At 45.0% G+C, this 24680-nt stretch overlaps 1 protein-coding gene across 1 annotated transcript in view; it reads right to left on the minus strand.

The window, feature by feature from the left end:
- The window catches only part of NSD2 (nuclear receptor binding SET domain protein 2), a 1128833-nt gene that overhangs the window by 187517 nt on the left and 916636 nt on the right, over positions 1–24680 (minus strand). Inside the window, exon 17 of the mRNA XM_086964209.1 lies at positions 4748–4851. Coding sequence (XP_086820335.1) covers positions 4748–4851 — 104 coding nt within the window. The remainder of the gene's footprint in view (positions 1–4747; positions 4852–24680) is intronic.

The raw sequence follows: 24680 nt of genomic DNA on the forward strand, positions 1-24680 counted from the left end.
ACTGAGACTGCGTCCTCGACGCCGATCAACGTGTTTCTGTCGACGGCGGAGGGATCTTGGTCCTCGACGCCGAACGTCGTTTCTTAGACGACGGCGGAGGGGGTCACACTTCCCGACGCCGGTCGTCGCCTGGATGACGACGGCGGAGGAGTGACCTCCCTTGACGCCGATCGTCGCCTGTTTGACGACGGCGGAGGGGCCTTAGATCTCGACGCCGACCGTCGCCCAGTTGACGGCGGCGGAGGGGATCTCGACGACGGAATTGGATCCTTCAACGTTGTCGACGAACCTGTTCTTCTTTTCGACGGCGAGCCCGCTGTCGGCGGTATTTTTGAAGACAAACGATCCACCGGTGGTTCTTTCCTCAGCGCCAAGCCCGACGCTGAAGCTGAAGGGATGGAAGACCTGTCTTTTGAAGATGTTTTAGTCTTCTTGGAACCCTTCTTCCCCGGAGACCTTCCTCTGGATGACCTATGAGCCCGGAAATAGATGCGAATTCTCTCCCTGTCTTTGAGAGTTCTTCCTGACAGGTGCTCGCAGTGAGGACAGGTGCCAGGATCATGTTCTTCAGGCAGACACAGGATACAAACGTTGTGGTTGTCTGATTTTGCTTTCTGGTTGCCACAAGAAGAGCACTTATCAAAAAGTGAAGGCATTTTCAGCTGAAAATGCTCACTAAACGGACTTAAAAAGGCAGTTCCTTACTTGACTAGTTGTAAAATGTCAAAGTAAGTAAAAAAGTTGTTTAAAGTGAAGTAATTTTCTGTCAGAAAACAGAAATTAGTGGAGCTGTGTAACCAGGATCCTTCCTGAAGGAGCCGGAAAGAACAACTGACCTAACTGTCACCCCTGAGGCATGATGGGATACAGGGGGTCAGGGGTGCCTTAAAGGCACGGTGTCAGTTTTTTTGTATACAGCTACAGGTTAGCTTTTCAGTCTTTTTAGACTGTGTGATTGCAATGCAGCCTGGGAGCTTTCTATGCTTTCAGTGAGTTATGAGAATTTCTACTGCTTTCTGAGCATTAAAACAGTTTCTAAACCATCTTTGGTGTTGTTTCTCATGTTTCTAATGCTTATTAGTCATGTATGGTGGAAATTCTTCACAGCATATTTCAGCTCTGATGTCATTTGGCTGCTATTGTATATATATATATATATATATATATATATATATATATATATATATATATATATATATATATGTGGGGCACATATAATATAGTGTTTCCGGGGTCCCGCGCATGGGCGGGAATATTCTAATACTTATGACTATTGATGAGGATCCCCTGGAAGAGAATGATCCAGTGACACAGAAGCAGATGTTTCTCGCTGCTGCTTCCAGATGGGATTTCCACACTCATCGTTCTTCCCGCCTTCAGAAGCCCTGCCCACCCAGGACCTACTTCATGCAGGACGCAGGGCAACCACACGGAAAACGCACGCAGGGATGCACTGCAGGCGCGCCCAAGGCAAGCCCATTTGCACCCGTCCACGACTGGACCGCGCCCAGCGCAATGATCCCTGACCCTCCTGTCCCCTGAAGATACACCATTGCCAAGTTCTACACCATCTACCCCAGACGCCGCAACAAACTGCCATTGTGCAGACCCATACTCTATGGTACGGCCTTTCACCTGCACCCACTGCCACTTCACCTGCATGGCATACACACCAGCCCACTAGCCAGACCCAACCCAAACACACCACCTGAACAAAAACACCAACTTGCATGCGCCCTTCTCAACAAATTCACTATGCAAGCATTCCACTGAATTATGGGACATCATTGCCACCTTCACAGCAGACAGTCTTCCTCACTGAGACCAGGCTCAACTCCACATCCGTCCCAGACATTGCCACAGCAATCCCAGAGGGATAAAAAAAATCACTCACCAGAACTGCACCAGCAAGTCGGGAGGAGGAACAGCCATCATTCACAAAGAGGCCATATAGTGTACCACAAGCATCCCCATGGAACATCTCAACTTCAAGCTCCAGATGGATGACAAGACAACCATCAGTGGCATTCTTGCATACCGACCCCCAGGCCTGTGTTCCAGCTTCTGCAGCACCATTGCAGAATTCATAGCACCCTCTAGCCTTAGACATCAAGGACTACACCTTCCTCGCCTGCCTAAATTTCCACATAGATTACAGCAACAACAAAAACACTGCACACCTCCTCAACAGTATGAACAACCTCCGATTGACCGAGATCGTCTACGACCCTACACACATCACAGGACACACACTGGACCCAAATATTACCTCAAGCAACCATAACAAATACAATCATGTAACAGAATTCACATGGACCGATCTCGCCATATTCCACTTCAGCATCTCAAGCACCCACACCTCTATCCCAAAGATGACAAACACCCCCCACCGAAGGTAGAACAAAATCTAAGAGACCAGCTGGGCGAACACCACCCTCAACATCTTTTACACTGCTACTGCCACCAACCTCGAACACAGAGTAAAAATCTTAAACGCCTGGATCACCAACTGCGCAGACCGCATCATCCTCAATCAAGAGCAACATCAAGAGAAAATCCTCCTTAAAGGCCAGCAAGTATACCCAAGAATTCAGAACAGCAAAACAAAACCATAAACAGTTAAAGAGGAGATGGCACACCAGCAAAAACACCTCAGACAGCGCAACCTTCAAGACCTCCCTCAACGTCTACCGCTGCCTGCTGAGGGCAACAAAGAAGACAGCCTTTGCCACACCCATAGAAACCAGTGCCAACACCACTAAGGAACTTTTCAACATTGTTAAGTATTCTACAACCCGGTTCTTAGCAAAAACATCACACCCTCACAGAAGCTGTGGGACTACCATGCCCACTTCTTACACGACAAGATCGCAACCAAATACAAAAACTTCAAACCCCAAACCATATATAGGGACTTCCTCGGCATATACAACACCACTGTAATCGACACAAACCACACATTGACCACCTGGAACATCCTCACCAGCCAGTATACCGACTACACCCTAAAATCCATCCACTCGGAAGCTCCCACAGACCCATGCCCACACCACATTTTCAACCTCTGAAACCAAAGGATCAGCCAGGAACTCACCACACTACTCCACAGCAATCACAGCACCCGAACTGCCCTGATCGCAGCCACAGACTACATCCAAATCCTCCTTGACTGAGGAGGGAGAGAAGCGTTGATCCTCCTCGACCTTTTGGCAGCCTTCAGCACTTTAACCCACCACACACTGATCCAAAGACTCCCCCACAGTGGTTCTCAAGGGGAAGCGCTCAGATGGATCACCTCTTTCCTCACCCGAAGAACCCAGATGATCTACCTCCCACCTTTCACCTCGGAACCCAAGATGATGATCGCCTGCGGTGCCCCCCAGGGCTCATCCCTAAGCCCTGCGCTCATTACCACTTATATAACCCCGCTGACCAACATTGTCAGATCCCACTGCTTGAACATAATTTCCTGCTAAGACACCCAACTCCTCCTCTCACTCATCGATGACCCCACCAACACCATAACAAACTTCCACAGATGCATGACATCATCAAATTGATGAACAACAACTGCCTGCAGCTGAAAACAGACACGACATAAGTACAGATCTTTGAAAACAGCAGCAACTCATGGAATGACTCCTGGTGGCCATCAGACCTAGGACCTGTACCTACTTCCTACAGCCACGCCAGAAACCTCAATCATCATGGACAACAAGTTCACCGTGAATTCAAGTATCAACACAGTCTCCTCCGCCTGTTTACTTACTCTGGGCATGCTACGTAAGATCTTTAAGTGGTTATCCCTACACACAAGACGTATCGTGACATAAGTCCTCATCACTAGCCACTGGACTACAGCAACGCCCTCTATGTAGAAATCACGGCACACCTTCTCTACAGACTTCAGACCATACAGAACGCCGCAGCCTGACTCATCCTCAGCCTTCCCCGACGTACCCACATCACACCCCCCTCAGTCAATTCCACTGGCTCCCCGTACAGAAGAGATGCCAATTCAAGCTGCTGACACATGCACACAAGGCTCTACACAACCAACGACTCGCATACATTAGCCACCGCCTGAAGTTCCATCAACCGTCGAGAAGACTACGATCAGTCTCCCTTTCACTTGCCCATACTTCCTGCAACTACCAAAGCAGAAGTGGAGGACGCTCCTCAAAGATCGCAGCAAAGACCTGAAACAGTCCCCCCAACACACCTTCGGGCCATCACCTTACTTCCAGAATACCGAATGGCCATCAAGACCTGGCTGCTCGAATAAGCCTCTGGGATCTGCAAGCGCCTGGATACACTATTGGGTGATAAGCCACGCTTTGTGAAACCTGATTGAGTGATGGACCTGGCAGTAAATCTGACCTGGCTGTAGATCTGCTGTCCTTAAAGCGCTCCAACGCTTCTCTTTCTATAAAATAAGTATCTGGAACAACATATTAGGACAGCTTCAACTCTCTATCAATATTCGAACGAGCTGAAGACTCACTGCTTTAAAGAACAATACATCACAATGCATTAACCGTCCACAAACCAGTTACCTCTCATATTACTCATTGACTTTATGCTGGTCTTTGACCGTGTATGGTGCTTTGATGCCTTTTTTGCTAGGTTCAGGCTATAGAAATACCACAGACATACAAAACTGGTCATCTAGGACGCACTGTGGTTTGCTTTAAAACTGGGAAAAAGATGATCAGTTCCATTTAATTAAATTAAATTCCTGAAATACCTTTATGTGTCTGTAAGGTGGAGGTCTTCGATCATTTTCCTGTATTTGTTTAGCTTCACGCTGCTGTTTGAGTTCTTGGTAACGACATTCTGCTTCTTGCAAAGCTATGTAAACCAAAAGAAATATGGTCACTGGTATGTATCCAAACCGGAGCACACCATACACACAAACACAGAGATGGACAGCAATAGGCCCAATCTAAGATGGTATTAAGCCCTAATATTATGCTGCCTGATCCCATTACTCATTCAGTTCCTCTTCTGAAATCAAATTAACTTCAGTATGATGAGGGACTGCATCAATTTAGGACTAAATCATCCAGCTGCCAGCTTGGGTAATTGGATCTTTTTAACTCCCTCGTTTCAGATGAAGTAGTCACAAATCGCTAGCACCAAAGTAGGACATCTTTGTAATTCATGGTCTTCCCCTCGGGCTCTCATTCCAGTGTCATGGGCAAAGTTGGATAAGTAGCTAATGTTAAGATGGCTTTCCTACCATGCAAGTTGAAAGTGCACAAACAAGTTTACCCAATATACTACAACAGTCTGAGAAATAACAGTGGCTCACCTGCATTTTTGTCTTCTAAAATTATGACTGATCTAAACACTTACTATTGTATGGAGCTGCCGGTCTCTTGGTGCAATCTATTAATTTGAAAACCCATGCAATTTTGGTGAATATTTAAATTTGAAAAGCAACATGAAAATTATGTCAACGTTTAGTAAAGAAGCAATACTCAAGCGCTCAAGGCATCACACACGTGCTTTCTCATAGGTCCGATAACAAGCGGTCACGGGCAGCTTAAATAAGGAAGCCCCACAGTTGAGGGTGATAAAGTGATGCCCATGATTCATTTTCTCAAAGGTTCACTTGAAAAAACGTCTGAGTTTCAAATCTACCATGAGCAGTCTGACTAGGAAAGTAGGATCTTTCTGGCACAAATATCGTAACTTTTTGCCTGGTGTCAGTGTGTTTTGAACAGGACTCCAGTGGCAGTGCCCTCTCCTCTAAATTTGATGGCACGCACTTTGTACACGCCACAATTGGCATACTGGGGTACTACTGTAAATCCATAGTCTATGGTACTGAGGTACCAAGGGCTTTGGAAACCAGGGGTATCCCCTGGGCTGCAGAATGTATTGTGCCACCCATGGGAGTCCATGCAAACTGTCTGCAGAGCTATCCCAGTCTGCGTGAAACAGAGCATGCACCTTTCCCTTTAGATATAAGGTTTTCCTTATATTCAGGTCACTACACGTTTAATCTATGGGTAGGCCAATCAGTCCAAGGGCTGGGTGCATGGTTCCAAATATGTGGGTACCCATGCACGAACAGAGGTATCCCTACAAATCCCGGAATCCATTCTCTGGTCTTTGTAAGTGTGGGACAGCCATTTTAGGGTATGTAGTGGACACCGGCAGTTCAAGATATCCAACTACATAATGCCTGCCGCAAAACTGGTCATGCTTGGTATCAAACATGTTGGAATCATGCAACTACACTGATTCCAGTGTTAGCTGCATGTTATCATGTACTTAGGGGCTCCTTAGAGGACCTTCCCCTATACCTACCTATGTAGCTTTACAGGGTCTGCCTGTCAGCCAGCGCTGCTGCCGTCCTCAGACACTGTTCTGCCGCCCCCTGTTGATAAGCCTAACTCAGGCAGGGGAAGCTGAATAATGGATTTCCAGCGAAGGAGAGGTGTGACCGTCTCTCCTTTAAATTTAGGTAGGGTGGGGGTGCTTCAGAGCCCCACCGAACTGCATTGGAGGGCACATTTGGTGCCCCTCTTGCATAAACCAGTTTGGCCCAGTTCAGGAGCTCTCGGCTCCTGCTGACGCGAAACTACACAAAAGACAGGGGAGTGTCCCCCCCCCCCCCCCCCCCCCCCCCACCGTCCAGCACCTCTCTAAGTAGGTGCGCAGAGCTCCTCCAGGTGGCCACTTAATTCTGCCATGTTGAATCTTTGCCCCGAGGAGCATCTGACTGGCTAGTAGTGTCCTTGCCGACCCCCTCTCCCCTCCCCCTGATAGGTGGTCACCGCAGAAGAGGTCCTTCCCTTTTTAGGGTTACTTAAGTACATTCCTGATGGTGGACCCTTAGATTCGTCTGGACAACATCTTCAAGAACTGACTGTCTTCTTAAGATCCTTTAAACACTCTTGCTAGTGGACAATAGAACTCTGTTGCTTCTTCGTGCCAGGACACAAGACAAGACTGCACTTGGCAGGAAGACTCCTGCTGCAACTTTGTTTCCACGCTCTCCAAGTTTCTGCAACTCTGTTACCATGCATTCTCCGAGTCAGGACGCTGCATGCATCCAAGCAAGAAGGCATCTCCCTTGGAGTGAAGGAGTCACTTTCCTGCATCAGCAGGCACCTCAACGTCCTGTTTGCTAATCCTGTTGTCCCGCAGACATCTACCTGCTCTGCAACACAGGTGTTGGTTTGTTGGATTCCCAGAGACCTGACCAGTCTTCCCTGCAGCTTAGGCGCCTGTAACCTCTCTTCTGCCAATTTGAACTGCCTCCCTATTCACGTGTCTGTCTGCCGTTTCCAAGGCTTGTTGGCTCTCCCACAAAAGATCTTAAGATCCAAGTAGCCCCTGCCTCCAGCATCGCCCAGTTCCAAGAACAACGTCCAGTCTGCATCCTCTGCATCGTGATCCGCCATCTTCTGTGGGCTGTTGAGGCTTTCCTGCGATTCCCTGTGCTTTCTGCTTAAGGGTCCTCAAGGGGGCTCAAGCGAATCCTGCTGGCTCTCCTGCGTGCTGAGAGCCGGCCCGACTTACTCTTGCTGGGTTAGTCCCACAGACCTTGCTGGTCTGTTTCTAAGCAGCTTTTCTTCTTCCCTGACTAGGCCTGTTGGTGTTCCTGCCGGCTACTTACCTTACTGCACTCTTCATCCGTCAAGGGAGAGCTTGTGGACGGCCTCTGTGCTCCTGCATCGTCACCTTGACTCCACAGCAGCTTCATCAAGACGGATGTACTACAGGTTGTACCTCTAACAAGTGTTGGCTTTGTGCTCCTGCCCCTCCTGAGCACCTCCGGGTGGATTGGACTGTCCCCTCTGCTTTCAGGCACCTCTCGTCCAGAATCCACATTTGGGTTCCACTGACCAGGTCTACGAGTCACTGCAGCCGCTGGACTTCCACAATCCTCCATTGGCTCCTACGAGCGGTTCCAACACCACTTCACGCCTATGCACCCGGTCCCCCTGGTGTAGGTATCCTGGTTCCTAGGGTATCCATGGGTGGGGTAGCTCTCTAAGAAATGTGTTACTTACCTGTAACAGCAGTTATCCAGTATTGGTATCTTTCATAGATTCACATGCCTGAATCATTCCCAGTTGTTGGGATGGGAGTCCCCGGTACATAAATAAAGTAATGTCTCAGACATATATACATAGTAGTAGGCCAGAGGCCTCTCATTAGTAACATATCCATATCCTTTTGTGAAAAGGACCAAAGTTTGGAAAAGAGCCAATCAGCTATCACCACACACTGGAACCTTCCTGGAAGGCGCTCTGGTCCCTTAGATTTTCGAAAGCACAGTGCTAATTAATTGTATTACTGAGAGAACTAAAGTGAGCCCTTCCATGGGAGGTGGGTGGGTTGCATGTGAATCTATGAAAGATACCAATACTGGATAACTGCAGTTACAGGTAACGCATTTCTTATCCAGTATTATGGTATCTTTCATAGATACACATGCCTGAATCAGAGTAGTCAGCAATGATAAGCACATTTCGAATGGTACAGTATGAAAATCACCAGATAGTAACATATCAATGTGAAGCATAGAAGGTGCCAAAATGCAATATAAGAAAGAAATGTGCATGCATACAAGAGGACGGTGGGATGAAGAGAAAGGCTCACCTCTAGTGAAATAGATGACGGAGCACTGCTTGTGTCACTGCTGCATCTTTCATGAGTTCTGTATCCAAGCAGTAAAGATTGGTGAACGTATGCAGTGTTCTACATGTCGCCGCTCTGCAGATGTCTGTAATGGGTACTCCAGCAAAGACCGCCATGGAGGTCGAGATAGCCCTAGTGGAATGGGCTCGATCCTTGGAATCCAGGGGTCGCCCTGCTTGCTGGTGACAGAAGGTAATGGCTGCAGAAATCCACATGGAAATACTCTGCTTACTTAGCGGAAGACCTTTCCTAGGTTGACTGAAAGCTACGAACAGTTGGTTGGTTTTGCGAAACATCTTCGTTCTGTCAATGTAAAATTTAAGGCAGCGTTTGAGATCAAGGGAATGGAGAGCTCTCTCCGCTGCCGTTTGTGGAATTGGAAAGAAGGACCATAATACTATGGGCTCATTGAGGTGAAAGTCCGACTGTACCTTGGGTATGACCATAGGATTTGTTTTAGGCTCACTCTGTTGTGTTTACATTGAATGAAAGGGTCATGGATACAGAATTCCTGAAGCTCCATCACTCGTCTCGCCAAGGTAAGAGCCATTAGAAGTGCCGTTTTCCAGGAAAGATACTTGAGATCAGCTCTGTGTATCTGCTCAAAAGTGTCTTTCATGAGCTGAGCAAGAACTGTGTTAAGTTGCCAGGTAGGAGGTAGAATTTTCACAGGAGGAAATGTTCTGAATAAACCTTTAAGAAATTGCTTAATCAATATACTAGAACAAAGAGGTGCCTGTAGAGGATCTTCTGAAACGAGATATTGCTGCCAAGTGAACTTTAATAGAAGCCTATGCAAGACCTGAATTTGCCAGATGGAGGAGGTAAGGCAAAATTAGTTCCGGAGAAGAAGAGAGAAGGTATATCTTCTTTAACTTGCACCAGATGCAGAACTTTTTCCATTTCAGAGAATATGTTTTGTTGGTACGGTCAGCTCGAGCCCGAGCTAGAACTGCTCTACAGTCCGGAGGGATGTCTAGGCTACGAAATTCTGCGAACTCAGGAGCCAAGCCGATAATTTGAGTGATGCTGGATTCGTATGTCGGACTTGCTGTTGGTTCATCATGAGGAGAGTGGGGAACGGCCTCAACAGGATCGGCGGTTAATGCGACAGGAGATGAAGCTCTGTGAACCAGTGCTGGCGCGGCCATGCTGGTACTATCCAGATGAGGGTGCAAGGTTCCGCCTTCAATTTCCTGAAAATCCTGGGAATCGGGGGAAATGGAGGAAAGGCGTACGCAAAGACATGGAACCATGCGATCGAAAAGGCATTCCCTAGAGACCGATTTTGGGGACGCCAGCTTGCGTAGTGTTGGCATTTGACGTTCTGTTTGGTTGCAAATAGATCCAGGTGAGAAGTGCCCCATTGGGTGAAAATGCGGTTGAGCGTCCGCTGATCCAGCTCCCACTTGTGGCACATTGCCCGTTGTCTGCTTAGTGAGTATGCGAGGAAGTTGTCCGTTCCTGGGACGTACTCTGCACATAGGGATATGTTGTGAAGAAGCAACCAGTTCCAGATTTTCTGCGATTCGTGAGACAGTGTCAGGGAACGGGTTCTGCCCTGTTTGTTTATATAGTGCATCATCGTGGTGTTGTCCGTTCGCACCAGCACTAGAGAGTTTTTGATCCGTGGCAGGAAAGCCAGAAGAGCTAGGTAGACCGCTCGCAGCTCGAGGAGATTTATGTGAAGCTTCTGCTAGGATGGGGACCACCGTCAGCTTATCCGGAGCTCTTGAAAAAATGCACCCCAACCTTCCAGGGACGCTACTGTTGTGATGATATGCGGAGAAGCTGGAAGCAAGAAAGGCAAGCCTTGCAATAGGTTGTGAGGGTGAGTCCACCACTGTAGAGCTTGGACCATGTGAGAGGTAATCCGGATGACATCGTCGAATGACCCCGTACACTGGATCCATTGAGCTGACAGCGCTTCTTGGAGAGGGCGCATGTGAAGACGACAGTGTGGGACCAGCAGGATGCAGGAAGACATCATCCCTAGCAGAGATTTGAAGAGGTGCACCGTGAGGGACTTTTTGGATTTATTGCTTTTTGCTAAAGAGAAGTCTTTTTTGTCACACCTCTGAAGGAAAAGCCTTTTTCTGGGTTGTGTCGAGAACAGCGCTCAGGAAAGTTATATGCTGGGAAGGTTGAAGGATAGACTTGCTCTGATTGAGAGTGAGACCCAAACGAATGAAAAGCTGAAGACAGGCATCGTAGGATCCGAGTACGCCTGCTCGATTAGGTGCTTTGATGAGCCAGTCGTCTAGATACGGGAAGACTTGGTGATGCTGCTGTCGGAGATATGCGGCCACTGGGGACATGCATTTCGTAAAAATGCGTGGTGCTGATTTTAGGCCGAAAAGCAGTACTCTAAATTGGTAGTGTCTGACCGCCACGGTGAATGTCAGGAACTTCTTGTGGTTCTGGTGGATTTGGACGTGAAAATAGGCACCCTAAAGGTCTAATGACACCATTTAGTCGTTTGCATTGAGAAGTTGTAGCACCTCCTGAAGAGAAACCATGCGAAACAATTATTTCTTTAGGTATTTGTTGAGATTTCTCAAGTCCAGTATAGGTCTCCATTTCTTCTCCTTTTTTTGTACCAGGAAAAAACGGGAATAGAATCCCTTCCCATGTTGACCAGGAGGAACTCTTTCTATAGCTCCCTTCCGGAGCATCAGCGAGAGCTCCAAGAGTAGAAGATGTACGTTCTTGTGGGGCATAGGACAAGGAGGGGTTTGAGGAGAAATTTTGATGAATTCCAGCGAGTGGCCAAACTGAACTAGTTGTAGGACCCAGCGATCTGTTATCTTTTTCCAACTGTGTAGGAAATGAGAAATTCTTCCTCCAATCCTGGATGGTGGAAAGGAAGTGGAGACCTGTGGCAGGGAAAAGTCATTGTCGTCTAGCTGTGTCTTTGTCTGCCTCCTTTTCCTCGAAAGGAAGACTTATTGTAAGATGACTGTAGAGGCTATTGACGCTGTTGGTACTGTGGTCGAGATCTGCGTGGGGCCCTTCTGCTTTGTTCCACTCAACGCGCCTATCCGGTTACTAGTCCATTGGCTAGTGGCCATTTTGGCGACCAAACTACACCTTTCCACCGCTGGTCTGGTTGCTCAAGACTGGCCCTTGCTGCTCCCAAAAGCAGCAACCCCTCTGACCTTGCTGGTTAGAGTGAGAAGCTTTCTTTGTTTCCTGCGTGGCTTGCATTAGCCAAGGCCTGTTTGCTCCGATCAAGAAGCCGACATCGCCATCAACTAGAGCCTACGTGGGACAGCTCGTGAGTGAATCCTGGTCGTCGTCATCGTCGCCTGGTCCACGTGGCTGAAGAGACAAGCTTCACGACATCACCTGTTGGCACCCGACAACGCCTGGTCCCTTCCTGGTTCCACGCCGGTCACTGGCTAGTGACTGAACATTGTCCCCTCTGCTTTCAGGTCTTCATCACTTCAGATCCACCATTGGATCCACCGGAACTCTACACATGTCGCCTGCAGAATCAACACTCCAAGGCTCCATCTGAACTCCTGCAGAATACCGACACACTTTGGCACCACAGCACCCGCTTCCTGTGGGTGAGGTAACGCTGGCACTCCGGTGCCCCCGAGTAGTTTAACACTCCTAGTGTCCAGATTCCCAAGGGTTAAGTTCTAGACTGACCGGACGACTTCCTACCTTCACCTTTTTAACTTTTACGCATCCATTGACTTCAATGTAAATTGCTTCTAACTTTGCGCGCTGCAAACCAGATCCCGTGGGCCTCCTAGTTCTTAACTACTGTTATCACAGCGTAGCGCCAGCGATTCCCAAGGCCCTAGGCCTTACTTCCTTTCGACTCGTGGTACTTATACCACTTCTTTAGTATATGGTTTTAGGGTCCACCCGGGCCTATCCATATTTGTGCAACCTTTGAATACTTATCATTTGAATTGTTTTAACATGTTTGCTTCTGTGCTCATAAAGAGTTCAGGGGATTATTTGTAGTAATAAATACATTTATATTTTGAATATATATCCTGTGTGGTGTCCTTTCACTTGGTGTTCAAGGGGGTTACATAAGGTAATACAGCTGGCTTGACATGCCAAAAGAGTTTAGCCTAAGACTGCTTTGTCCACGCTACCATTAGGATAGCTGGTCTATAAGGTTGACTTACAACCAATCACCATAAGGGTTGTTTGGACTGATACAAGGTGGTCACTAGAACTAGTGATCATATATCAGGCCAACTTCTCACAAGAAGGCATGGGTATTTGGAAACACTGTGCCGCTCTCTCAAAGATATTATGGAAATCCCCGATATCCTCAGGGGGTGAATCAGCCTGAGTGGGCACAGGGGATGCCGGAGCGGGAATTACGCAATCGTCCCATTCATCATGTGTCGATTGGGAATCTTGAAGTTCCCCTTCTTCATATTGCTCCTCCTCTTCATCCTTCGAGGATGGCGGAGGTCGTGAAGTGGAAAGACCAGGCTGTAAAATCAGAGGAGGTGAAGGCCGAGGTCTAGGCGGAGAGACCACTGGAGGAGGTGTAGGCGTAGCTGAAGTTGGGAACCTCTGTTTGTAATCAGATATCAGGAATTGGAGGTCAGAAACCAGGGTCGCTGGTAGGCAAACCATAGGAGGTTGAGAAGGATGGTACTCTTCACGGTCGTCCACCTGGTCCTCTTGTTCTCGATCCTCATCATCAGAACTTTTGTGATATTTGACATTAAGTTCAGATGGACTAGTAGCGGTCCTGAACATACTGCCCTCATCCGAGTCTCCCTCCTCCAGGAGGTGGACAGGTGGCAAAGGCTGGACTCTGCTTGGAGAAGTCAAGGCTGGTGTTAACGTGCGTTTCGTAATTCTAAAGTGTACATACGAACTTTGTAAGGTAAGCTCAGCCGTCGTCGGCGAGCCGGTCGACGGAGTGGTCGTCAACGGTGAGACGTTGACGGATATCACAGGTGGTAGTGTCGACGATGAAGTCGCAGACGGAGTTGGCGTTGATGGTTGTGGTGTTGACGGTGGAATCGTCGAAGATGCCATCGTCGACTATGAGCGCATCAACGATTTTGTCATCGACTGTGTCGTCGTCGGCGGAGTCCTCATAGATGTGGAAGCCTTTGCCGACTGCGATCGTAGATTCGTCGACGGTTGAGTCGTCGCCGACTATTTCTTGATTTTTATCGTTGACGAGATAGTCCTACCAGCCGTCGCCGATGGAGTAGTTATGTCGACGTGGAGAGGACAGAAGATGCCACAGAAGTAGATATTGTCGTCGTCGACGAGGTAACAGTCACAGTCGACTAGGTGGAGACAGGCTTTTTGAAGGTTGGAACAAATTCTTGAGGAGAAACCTTCATAGGTAACGCTTTGGAATGTGCCTCTGAAGACTTCTTGGGTGCCTTCTTTTGAGGTGACTGCGTTGAAGGACCTGGAGAAGCCCCCCATGGTCTCTTTTGAGAGGAATATGAGGTCCTAAAAGAACATTCACTCTCTTCAGAAGACACTGCTTGGTCTTTATCTTAAAGCCTCTGCAGCCAAATTAAGAGGCATCCCTCCCTGTCTTTGAGGGTTTTTGTAGAGAAGGTACAACATACCTTACAGTCCTTTGAAGCATGATCAGGGTAGAGTCAATAGAGACAGTCCTTGTGTTGATCATCCACATGAAGTCTTTTTACCACAGGAAGCACAGGACCTAAAAAGTCCTTTTTGAGGAGGGTCAGCCATGAAGAACCTGAAATACTCCACACAGATGAAGACATTTTTGAAGAAAAAACCTTGGAAATCCAGAAACGAAGGAAAACTGAGCAGAGCTCAATGGAGACTCCCTTAGCACGACGTGCGGGAGAAAATCTGAGGAACCAGAGCTCCTTCCAGGAAGGTTCCAGAGGGTGGTGATAGCTGATTGGCTCTTCTCCAAACTTTGGTCCTTTTCACAAAAGGACATGGATATGTTACTAATGAGAGGCCTTTGGCCTACTACTATGCTTATATGTCTATGAGACATTACTTTATTTATGTACCGGGGACTCCCATCCCGACGACGGGGAATGATTCAGGCATGTGAACCTATGAAAGATACCCTAATACTGGATAACCTCCCTTTATCCAATTGGTGTCTTCAGAGTCCCTTGGGAAGAGTCCTGATACAAGAAAACGCCAACTGTGACTTACTTTGTGTTATCCTATGGATGTTTGACCCACTGTAACCACTCTGCACTCTGGCGCCTTGGGGTCCCTAGCTACTCACCTTTGGTGGTCCTTGCTTCCCCTGGGCTTATCCACCATTGTGTATCAATCTGGTTATGGTATTTAGCCCTTATATCACTTTCTTAGTATATGGTTTAGTCCCGAAATAGAACCCAATGTCTTTCTATGCTACTTGTTTTTTAAGTATTGCTCGAGTGTATTTGATATGTCCGGGTAGGACATTTACCAAGTTAGCTATTAGTGTTGTGACAATAAATACACACTATTTTTGTAAACACTCTTGGGGTCCTTTCTTGTGTGAATGCTTGCTGACTATGTGGTAAAGTACCCGCTTTACACCCTCCTGAAAACGCCTTAGCTGCTTTCCACCGCTACCCCTTGCCAGCTTTGGTGATCAGAGACCTAAACACTATCACTAAGGGTTGCCTGGACTCTGTGCAGTGCCGCACCATAGGTGGACACAATATACTAACCTAGCCTCATACAGTCTGCAGTTAATTATAACTTTATAAGCATGTGTGTGGAAAAGGGTTATAAAATACCCAGGGCTAATGGCCCCTGCAGTAAGCTAAAACTGCAGTCTGCAAGAAATATTGAACAGATTTTGTTCTGATATGATCTAAAGGCGAAGTAACAGTTGCATCAATACCTCTTGAAAAAATTACTATTAGGACATAAGCTCTGCTTTATGCTGAAAGCATAGACATTTCTTCACAATAAATTATTTCTCAAACGTTCAGTCTCAGTTTCCTTCCAATTTAGTGAGTGTTTACAGTGTCTACCTCTTGTGGCGAACTTTATTTAGTTCTTGGACAACAGGAAGATGTACTTGCAGCACAACACACAGATGAAGATACAATTCCAGTAGACCTGGGTATATTTATTTCCTCGATAGGGCTACTTTAATTATTCAGACTAATATTCCATAATTTTGTGGCAGCCTCCAATTTAGTGGAATCAGGGCAAAGTAATAATTGTCGGATTATTGAACAACAAGCACAGGCAAAGCCAAAAGGTGCCAGGTCCTAGCCAATACACATCATATATATAATTGCCTAAAACCAAAATTATTTTTTATCTCACAAAGTACACATTGCCATAGCAGCCTGTAGCATAAAGGCAACTCTATTCACGACAAATAATAAAAGAAGAAAGCTGGTTGAATGGCCAATATGTATAACGCAAACTTTTGAGTTTGTGTGTGTGTGTATATAAAACCGAGTGATTAATACCTTTTGGAGTGCTTGAAGATTATGCAGTGAATGTGATAATCCCATGGAGAGATATATATTTTCCAACAAGGCTCAAGGGCTTTTCAGGATGCACTCGGCTGCCAGCTGACCATTCGGTTGTTTACTTAAAGGAGACCCGCTTCGGCATTCCGGTAAGTCTGTAATAAAACCCGGCCGGCAGCCGAGTGCATCCTGAAAAGGTCTTGAGCCTAGTTGGAAAAAAAAAAAAAAAAAAAAAAATATATATATATATATATATATATATATATATATCCAACCATTGCAGAGACCAACTTCGGAAGGAACCTCACGGCATTCTGGGGAACATGCACCCACAGGGGTTTCAAATGGTGCATACTACATCACCCAGAGTGCCGTGAGGCCACGCCCAGTGGGGCGGGAGTGATTATTAACAGTCTGCGCCAAAAAATGCTTTCCCCTCGTCAATTCCGAAAAGCCACTGCAATCAACATAGGGAGATTCGCAAAATAATTGACAGGAATTGGCCAACAGTATGTAAAGATCCAGTTATTGGCCAAGACCTCCCTAGGAAAGCATCCATCACTTTCAGTAAAACTCCCAATATGAGAGAGAGAGTGGTTGTCACATGCCCAGAAATACTGGACACCATATCATGGTTTAAAAATAATAGGGGGGTTTTCAGGTGTAAAACCTGCAAAGCCTGCACCCATGGTATAAATAAACGGGTATACAAAGATGGCTTTAGTGATCGTGAACATCAGATCACTAAAGTTTTTACCTGCAAAACAGAATACGCTATATACATCCTGGAATGCCCATGTAAGCTTAGATATGTGGGGAGCACTAAGCTCCTCGTCCATAGAAGAATACTTCAACACCTTAGGGCAATAACATCGCAGGACAATACTTACCCGGTGGCACGCCACTTTAAAACACATCACCAGAGCAAGAACAAGGAACTGACATTATGTAGTGGATGCCATCCTTGCAAGTAGAAGGGGAGGATATAGGGAGGCCAAGGTACGTAAACTAGAAACCAACTATATTTTGAAACTTCACAGCAAGCAGCCAGGGGGGGTTGAAACTCACTGAGGATCTGTACACGAGTTTACACTAAGGTGAATAGGATTACAAATTATCACTTGCAGGTATTTGGTTAATAGAGGAATATATATATATATAGATGAAAATTAATGAAATTATTATTATCTCTCATTTAATTACATTTTTTAGAGATTTTAGTATTTATTGTTTTAATTGTATAATATCAAAGAGTCAATATATATTCAACAAACTGACAGTCAAACTTAATACCAGTAACTGTATTATCATGCGAACTTATTCCTCAAAACTTGAGCCACGATCTTGATGCAATATGAAGGAAATTGTTTATTTGGTTAGAACCACCCTATTGTTGTTAATATCAAGCACATGAAATCCAAAATGATGATCATGATTCATTGTAAGAGACTGTATTTAAAACAAGGAAGGAACCAGTGAACAAGAATGATGTATATATGGTATATTCATAACTGTATCGAGGCCCAATAGGGAACTTTTAGGGCATAATATGAACACAATGCAGAGGGAGGGGCCACTATAAGCAGTAACTAAGTAAATGATTGAAGGGTCTGGGCTCAGTCCTATACAGTCATATTAAGTTACACATATATTTTTAATAACACAAAATGCACTTTTTTTGCACATTTGCACATTTTGTTTTAGCTTAGTTGGTTGGGTAAGGGTCATCATGGGACGGAGTGGAATTGTAATGGGATTCAACCCATCATTTGAACAAACTCAATGATAAATGCTATATCGGGATTTAACCTGTTATATCTTTTTAAATCATGAAAAGTTGTTTTAATCATGATTTTATACAAACATAATTATATATGTATGTAATTGTATTTTGCATTGATTCCGGTTACTGACATGCTTAGTAATCATTGTGAGTCTTTCTTCAATGTTCATGCAAATGGTGACCCAATCAGGAAGTAGCACTGTGCACTTTAAATATTCACTGCATACGTTGATGCGCAGTCATGTGATCAAGGCTTTGTGCCGAAACGTTATGGCGACAGCTGAATAAAGAATAACAGCATCCGAATTGCCTGGTCCGTGTCGGAAAGGCATTGTCGTGGGAAGACGATCGCGCAAAGGAGACGGAGGTCGTATATATATATATATATATATATATATATATATATATATATATATATATATATATATATATATATATATATATATATATATATATATATATATATATATATATATATATATATATATATATATATTCAGCTGCCTATGTTTAAATTCCCTACCTTGCAAGATGGCTGCGGCGGAATGAGGGGACCCGAGGTGATGTTTGGAAGCTCTGATGCTGGCGTGGGGGTCCTTTCGCCATACCTGCACCAAGCCAATACCTCAAATCCACATTTTGAAAATCATCCTCCACATCGCCAACCCAGGTGCATGACCATGTTGCATGCTGGGAGTTGGAGTTCGGCATTTACCCTCAACTACCAACATGTGAACTGCATTCATCAGTGGCAGGAGTGTATTGGCCTCAGCAACATTTTAACAGAGGGGTATGACTATTGGACAATTACGACAGGCTCCACACAGTGATGGGCGCTGACGAAGGCACGAAAAACGCCGAAATGCATTTGCCGCCACTGTTATTTTGTGCACCTGAGCATTAAAAGCCTCACCAAAGGATTTTCCCCTCTGGCCTCTGCTTGCTCCTTGGAGGAAGACGTTCCATATATTTATAGCGCCAGCCCGCAGCGCTTTACAGAAGGCCCTGCCGCAACAAAGTGACCCGGACTGTGCGGGCAACCACACTGCTTGCAGTGCTTCTTTGTTTTCGAGGGATCGAATAGCCCGGTGTCTACCACCAGTCAAGGGATTGTTCCAAACGGCAGGAGGCATTTGCTTCGAACTTGGCACAGTGTAGCTATTCAGCTGCCTCTGTTTAAATTCCCTACCTGCATGATGGCTGCGGCGGAACGAGGGGACCCAAGGTAATTTTTGGAAGCTCTGTTGCTGGCGTGGGGGGTTCTTTCGCCATACCTGCACCAAGCCAATACCTCAAATCCACATTTTGAAAATCCTCCTCCACATCGCCAACCCAGGTGCATGACCATGTTGCATGCTGGGAGTTTGAGTTCGGCATTTACCCTCAACTACCAACAGGTGAACTGCATTCATCAGTGGGAGGAGTGTATTGGCCTCAGCAACATTTTAACAGAGGGGCAGGACTATTGGACAATAACGACAGGCTCCACACAGTGATGGGTGCTGACGAAGGCACGAAAAACGCTGAAAGAAAATATATAGCTATATAGCTATATATATATATATATATATATATATATATATATATATATATATATATATATATATATATATATATATATATATATATATGAAAAGAAATCAGTCACCCAAGTGCCAGGCCAATTCTTCTTCTGAGTTCAACCCAGCCAGGATCTTTGTGTCAAGGTCTAAAATGTATCTACTCTACATTTGTCGTAGCTTACGTATCCTGTCACCACCTCTCCTAATGGGGGTGATCCTGTCGATCACAAAGAACCTCAATAAGTTCTGGTTACTGTTGTGCAGTTCTTCGAAATGTCTGGCAACTGGTGAATGTTGGTCTCTATTTTGGATTGCCCGCATGTGTTCCAGAACACGTTTCTTTGCCGGAAACATGGTGCTCCCCACATACTTATTAGCACACGGGCAAACCAGAATGTATATACAGTAGTCAGACAGACAGGAGAGATGTTTGCTGATAACTTTCTCAGTTTCTTCTACAGGATAATGGACTTTCTTGACATTGGAACTGAACTTGCAAGCCTTGCATGCAATGCACGTATAAAAACCTTGTATATCAGGCTTCTTGTGTATTGCCATGCAAATCTCATTCTTGCTAAGTTTATTCCTCAATGAGTCTGCCTTACGAAATGTGAGATTCGGATTGCTGCCCAAAACATCAAGGGTAGGCTCAGTTTTTAGTACTTTCCAATGTTTTTTCAAACATCTCTGTACCTGCCAAGAATTGGAGTGATAGGTAGATACAAATCTGACTACACTTGTGTCCTTAGATGGTATTATTTCTTCTTTAGAAGTTAAGAGGTCGGCATGAGAGATCTTACTAGCTTTTAAGAATGCCTCCTTGATTATATTAGGTTGATAGCCTCTTTCTAGGAAGCAATCTGTCATACACTTACCTTCTTTGACAAAGCCTAGCTCTAGGCTGCAATTCCTTCGAGCCTGAAGGAGTTTGCCAAAAGGTATACTGCGTATAAGGGACTTGGGGTGTCCACTGTCTGCATGCAGCAGGGTATTTCCAGCGGTGGATTTCCTGAACAGTTTGGTCAAAAGTTTGTTATTGGACACCTTGATGGTTAAATCCAAAAATTCTGTAGTACAGTCACTGATTTTACCTTCTAACTATAAGTTTAGATCATTCTGATTCAGAATTTGGATAAATTGTTCTGCCAGTGCCTGTGGTCCATCCCAAATGATGAACACATCATCAACATATCGGAGCCATATTTTCACATGGCTACGATATAGAGCTTGTGTCTGCTCCACCTGTTGCTCCCAGCTTGCCATAAACAGATTAGCGAAGCTGGGAGCAAAACAAGTTCCCATCGCCGTACCTTGTCGCTGTCTATAATAGACATCATTGAAGATAAAGAAATTGTTCTCCAGACAGAAAGCCATCATCTCAGTATGGTTCGAAAATGAGATAGACCTAGTCCTCAAAAACTGCCGGCAAGCCTGAATGCCATCCGCATGTCTTATAGAAGTATAAAGACTACAGTCATCTAAGGTGATAAGTAAGTAGTTACTCTCCCACTGGATGTCCTTAATTTTGTTCATGAAGTCTCTACTATCCTTAAGATAGGAGGGTAGTTGCTCTACAAAAGGACGTAAGAAAAAGTCTATATATTTGGAAGTTTTTTCCAATAGAGAGCTCATAGAGGAAACAATTTGTCTCCCCGGGGGCTTCATGGAGTCCTTATGTAGTTTGGGTAACAGGTATAAGATAGCTACTTTAGGATTACGATTTAATAGGAATGAGTATTCATCCCATTTCAACATACCCGCCACATGCCAATCTTTTAACATTTCATAGTACCTGTTATTAGATTCTTCAATGGTATTTAGAGTATCTACTTCATAACACTTTGTACAATTTAATTGGCGCATTCCTTCTTGTACATAATCCATGGCATCCAAAATAACCACATTCCCCCCTTATCTGACTGACGAATAACAATCAAGGGGTCACATTCCAAAGCACGTATTGCCAAACGTTCAGGTTTACTTAAATTGCCATTGGCCCAATTCTTCTTTTTGGCCAAACTTTTTAAGTCATTAACCATAAGGGTTTCCAAGGTGTCAATGCTGCACGCTGGTAGGATAGGATTAAAGATTGATTTCGGCTTGTAAGAATTGGGATAATTTAGATTGGTATTGAATCCCAAAGTAGTTGCATTGATAGTTCCTTCTTCCAAACCATCAAACTCTAGTTCTTTCAGGGCAATCAGAGCTTCAACCTCACGATGGTTTCACATGCCGGTTGAGCTTTGTTGGCATCTCACAGTGCCCTTAACTTTAAGTTTGTGCCATTTGTGTTATCTCAGTTTTCTGGTAAACTTGAACAGGTCAATAGGTTCTTGGGAATAGGAAAAGTTAGAGGTAGGACAGAATGAAAGGCCAAACTGTAAAACATCTTGTTCAGTACTAGAATGTGAACGAGAAGATAAATTTACCACGTTTTTTAGGTTAATTTACTTCTTCGTTTTTGGCCCCGTGTTTCCACTCCCACTAGGGTTATGCTTGCCTTGCCACCTTCCGCCTCTCCTGACTTGTTTTTGGATTTGGTGGCCTCTCCCTCGAAATCCTGTCCCCCTTCCCCGGTCTATCTGCCAGTTCTGTTGTTGAGCTGACAGAATCATCATCTGGAATTCCTCCCAAAAATTGGGCAGCTTCGGGGGGGGGGGGGGGGGGGGGGGGGGGGGGAGGGGATGTTCTTGTTAACAGGTGTAGTGCCTTCTCTCTGTCTGCAGATATCGTGCCATCTTCTGAGATATCACTCTCGCTGACTTCAACGTCAACTTAACTACCAACTTGTACTGCATCTAAATAGGCTTGAATGCCCTTCCTTTTCAAGTTGTCGTACTTGCGACTGAATGTAAAGATTCTACCCGATTAGTAGTCAATCTTGTCCCTTAAGAATTTCCTCTCCTTTTTGGCCACAATCTCATCTTCATGTTTTGAAATTCTTTTATTTATATCATCCATTTTTTTGTTAAGAACCTCTGGTGTTTCTATCTCCTCTCTCAATTCAGCAATTTGTTTGAGCAATAGCAGTCTGTCTTTCCATGCATGTTTGATTAGTCTTGACAACATTCTATTTGAGCAGTCCAGGAGATTCTCGGCCCACTCTTCAGCCAATACCCATCAGGTTCCTCATAGGAAGGGACGATAAGGATTCTCAAACCCCTTGGAATTATTTTTTCCTCCTGATATTTTTCAAGTGTTATAGCTTCCCACCACTTTGAAACTTCCTTTCTGATCAGTTTCTCCAGCTTCTGATATTTATGCTGAGTTGAGGTGGGTAACATCGTAGGTTCCTTCGTCTGTGGCGGGTTACCTTGTTGTATGAACATGGATTGTGCTCTGAGCCTTCTACGAGACCCTGTTTCTTCAACCATCTTCTCAATTCAAAAGAGTGCGAAGCACTTCTATTGCATGCCTTAGTAATTGGATTGATGATCTTCGAAATCTTCATCCGTGCAACAATATACTTTGAAAATGCGTGGTATTAAATTGGAAGTCTCTGCCCATGATTTCCAGTCTTACTGTATGCTGGAAACAAGGCGGAGAAAAGTCGTGTTATACACTCGCCACTGATTCACAGTGAAATGTGTTCAATGCTGTTCAAGAGTCTTTAACGAGTGTTTATATACTTCGTCCACTCTTCAATGCAAAAAACAAGTTCTTTAGACAGAGCAAACTGTTACGAAAAAAGTTTTAAGGGACTCACCCTCTGAGCATTCAAGACGGCGGTAATGTGCAAACGCCGACCTGCAGCGCTTGAGCTACCACCCTCGTTTGAATCCGAAATGGGTTCACACCGGTCTCCGTCTTGTTTGCACAGATAAATTCAAAACAAGACGGTTCTATATTGACTGAACATGTATTGCAGTTTTCTGCAATTTCCCACTGGGGCTTATGAAACACGGTGTATTTCACGGGCGATTTATTTAATTTTTTGCTTGAATATTCTAGTTTGTATGTTTGTTTTCTCACTTGGGATATTACATATACATAATATGAAAGCATGATCAGTTGTATTCAATGTACAGCCACATGGTTGTAATTCAGAGCTCCGAATGACTAAGTCAGCCCTTGTTACTGAACCATTGGCAATGCATCCAATTTATGAATTTACTCTCTGTACTTTTTCGATTTCTTTATGAATCAAGAGGTACATACTGACCTGGAATGATTAATTGTGAGCCTTAAATGTCATTTGTTCTATGGGATGATTATTACATAATGCCATTATTTGCATATGATGCATGTTTATAAATGGCCGCAATGTTGGTCTGTTATTCTTAAGTCCACCGTCTATGTTGACAAGCAATGTGATGTCACGCACTTTCTTTTGACAAAACTTTATTTATTGTATCGAGCTCCGTGTGTTAATCACCCGTGCCCAAGGCGAGGTGATCGCTGAAACGAGTTGGGTTTTTCCATCTCTCGATTCTATCATGCTGAAATAAATAAATCCTTTATTGCAACAGAACGTGGAAGTGGTGATTACATTTGGAGTGGAGTGCATTGGCAGAACGTGTTTTTGCTGTGTGAAAACTGGAGATTGGCTACAGGATAACCTCTGACCCTGTACTTGCACCGCTGTCATGGTGTCCCGGCATTTTCAGAGGAGGTGAAACAATATATATATATATATATATATATATATATATATATATATATATATAAGTTATAGTTAGGATTGGCTACCATAGGAAATTCCGAACATTCTATTGCGAATAACTTTGGCGCCGATTGAGGGATCTGCCTGTAATTTTCCTTAAAATGGTCTCGCTGCGCTGCGCTCCTTCCCTGAAAGTTTCGGGGGGATTCGTGAAGTGGGGGCTGAAAAAAAAGGGGGGACCCAAAACGTGTTTTCTCCATGTTAATTTCCATAGGACGGTGTGACACGTCTACAACCCGAACTGCGGAACGGAATTACGCCAAACTTGGCAAAATTGTAGGAACTGGTACGCAGATGTGCATTTGCTATGTTTGGTGAAAATTGCTCCAGTGGTTTTTATGAAAATTAAGTTCAAAAACACATATATATCTATAGGCGCGCTGCTGGCGCACCCGGCGCGCTACGGGAGTATGCGAGTGAAAGCTGATTGGCTGTCGGGTGTCTGTCAACATTCTAAACAGTCCGGAGATTCCGCCATCTTGTGTCTCGGTAGAATCGAGACACAAGAGGTGAAAAAAGAAAGGGGATATAATTAAAAGGAGGCAGAGTAGACACCCCCTGGGTTTTCTGAGGGGGGCCTAGAA

The sequence above is a fragment of the Lissotriton vulgaris genome, chromosome 3_2, assembly GCF_964263255.1.
Source record: "Lissotriton vulgaris chromosome 3_2, aLisVul1.2, whole genome shotgun sequence".
Classification (NCBI taxonomy): Eukaryota; Metazoa; Chordata; class Amphibia; order Caudata; family Salamandridae; genus Lissotriton; species Lissotriton vulgaris.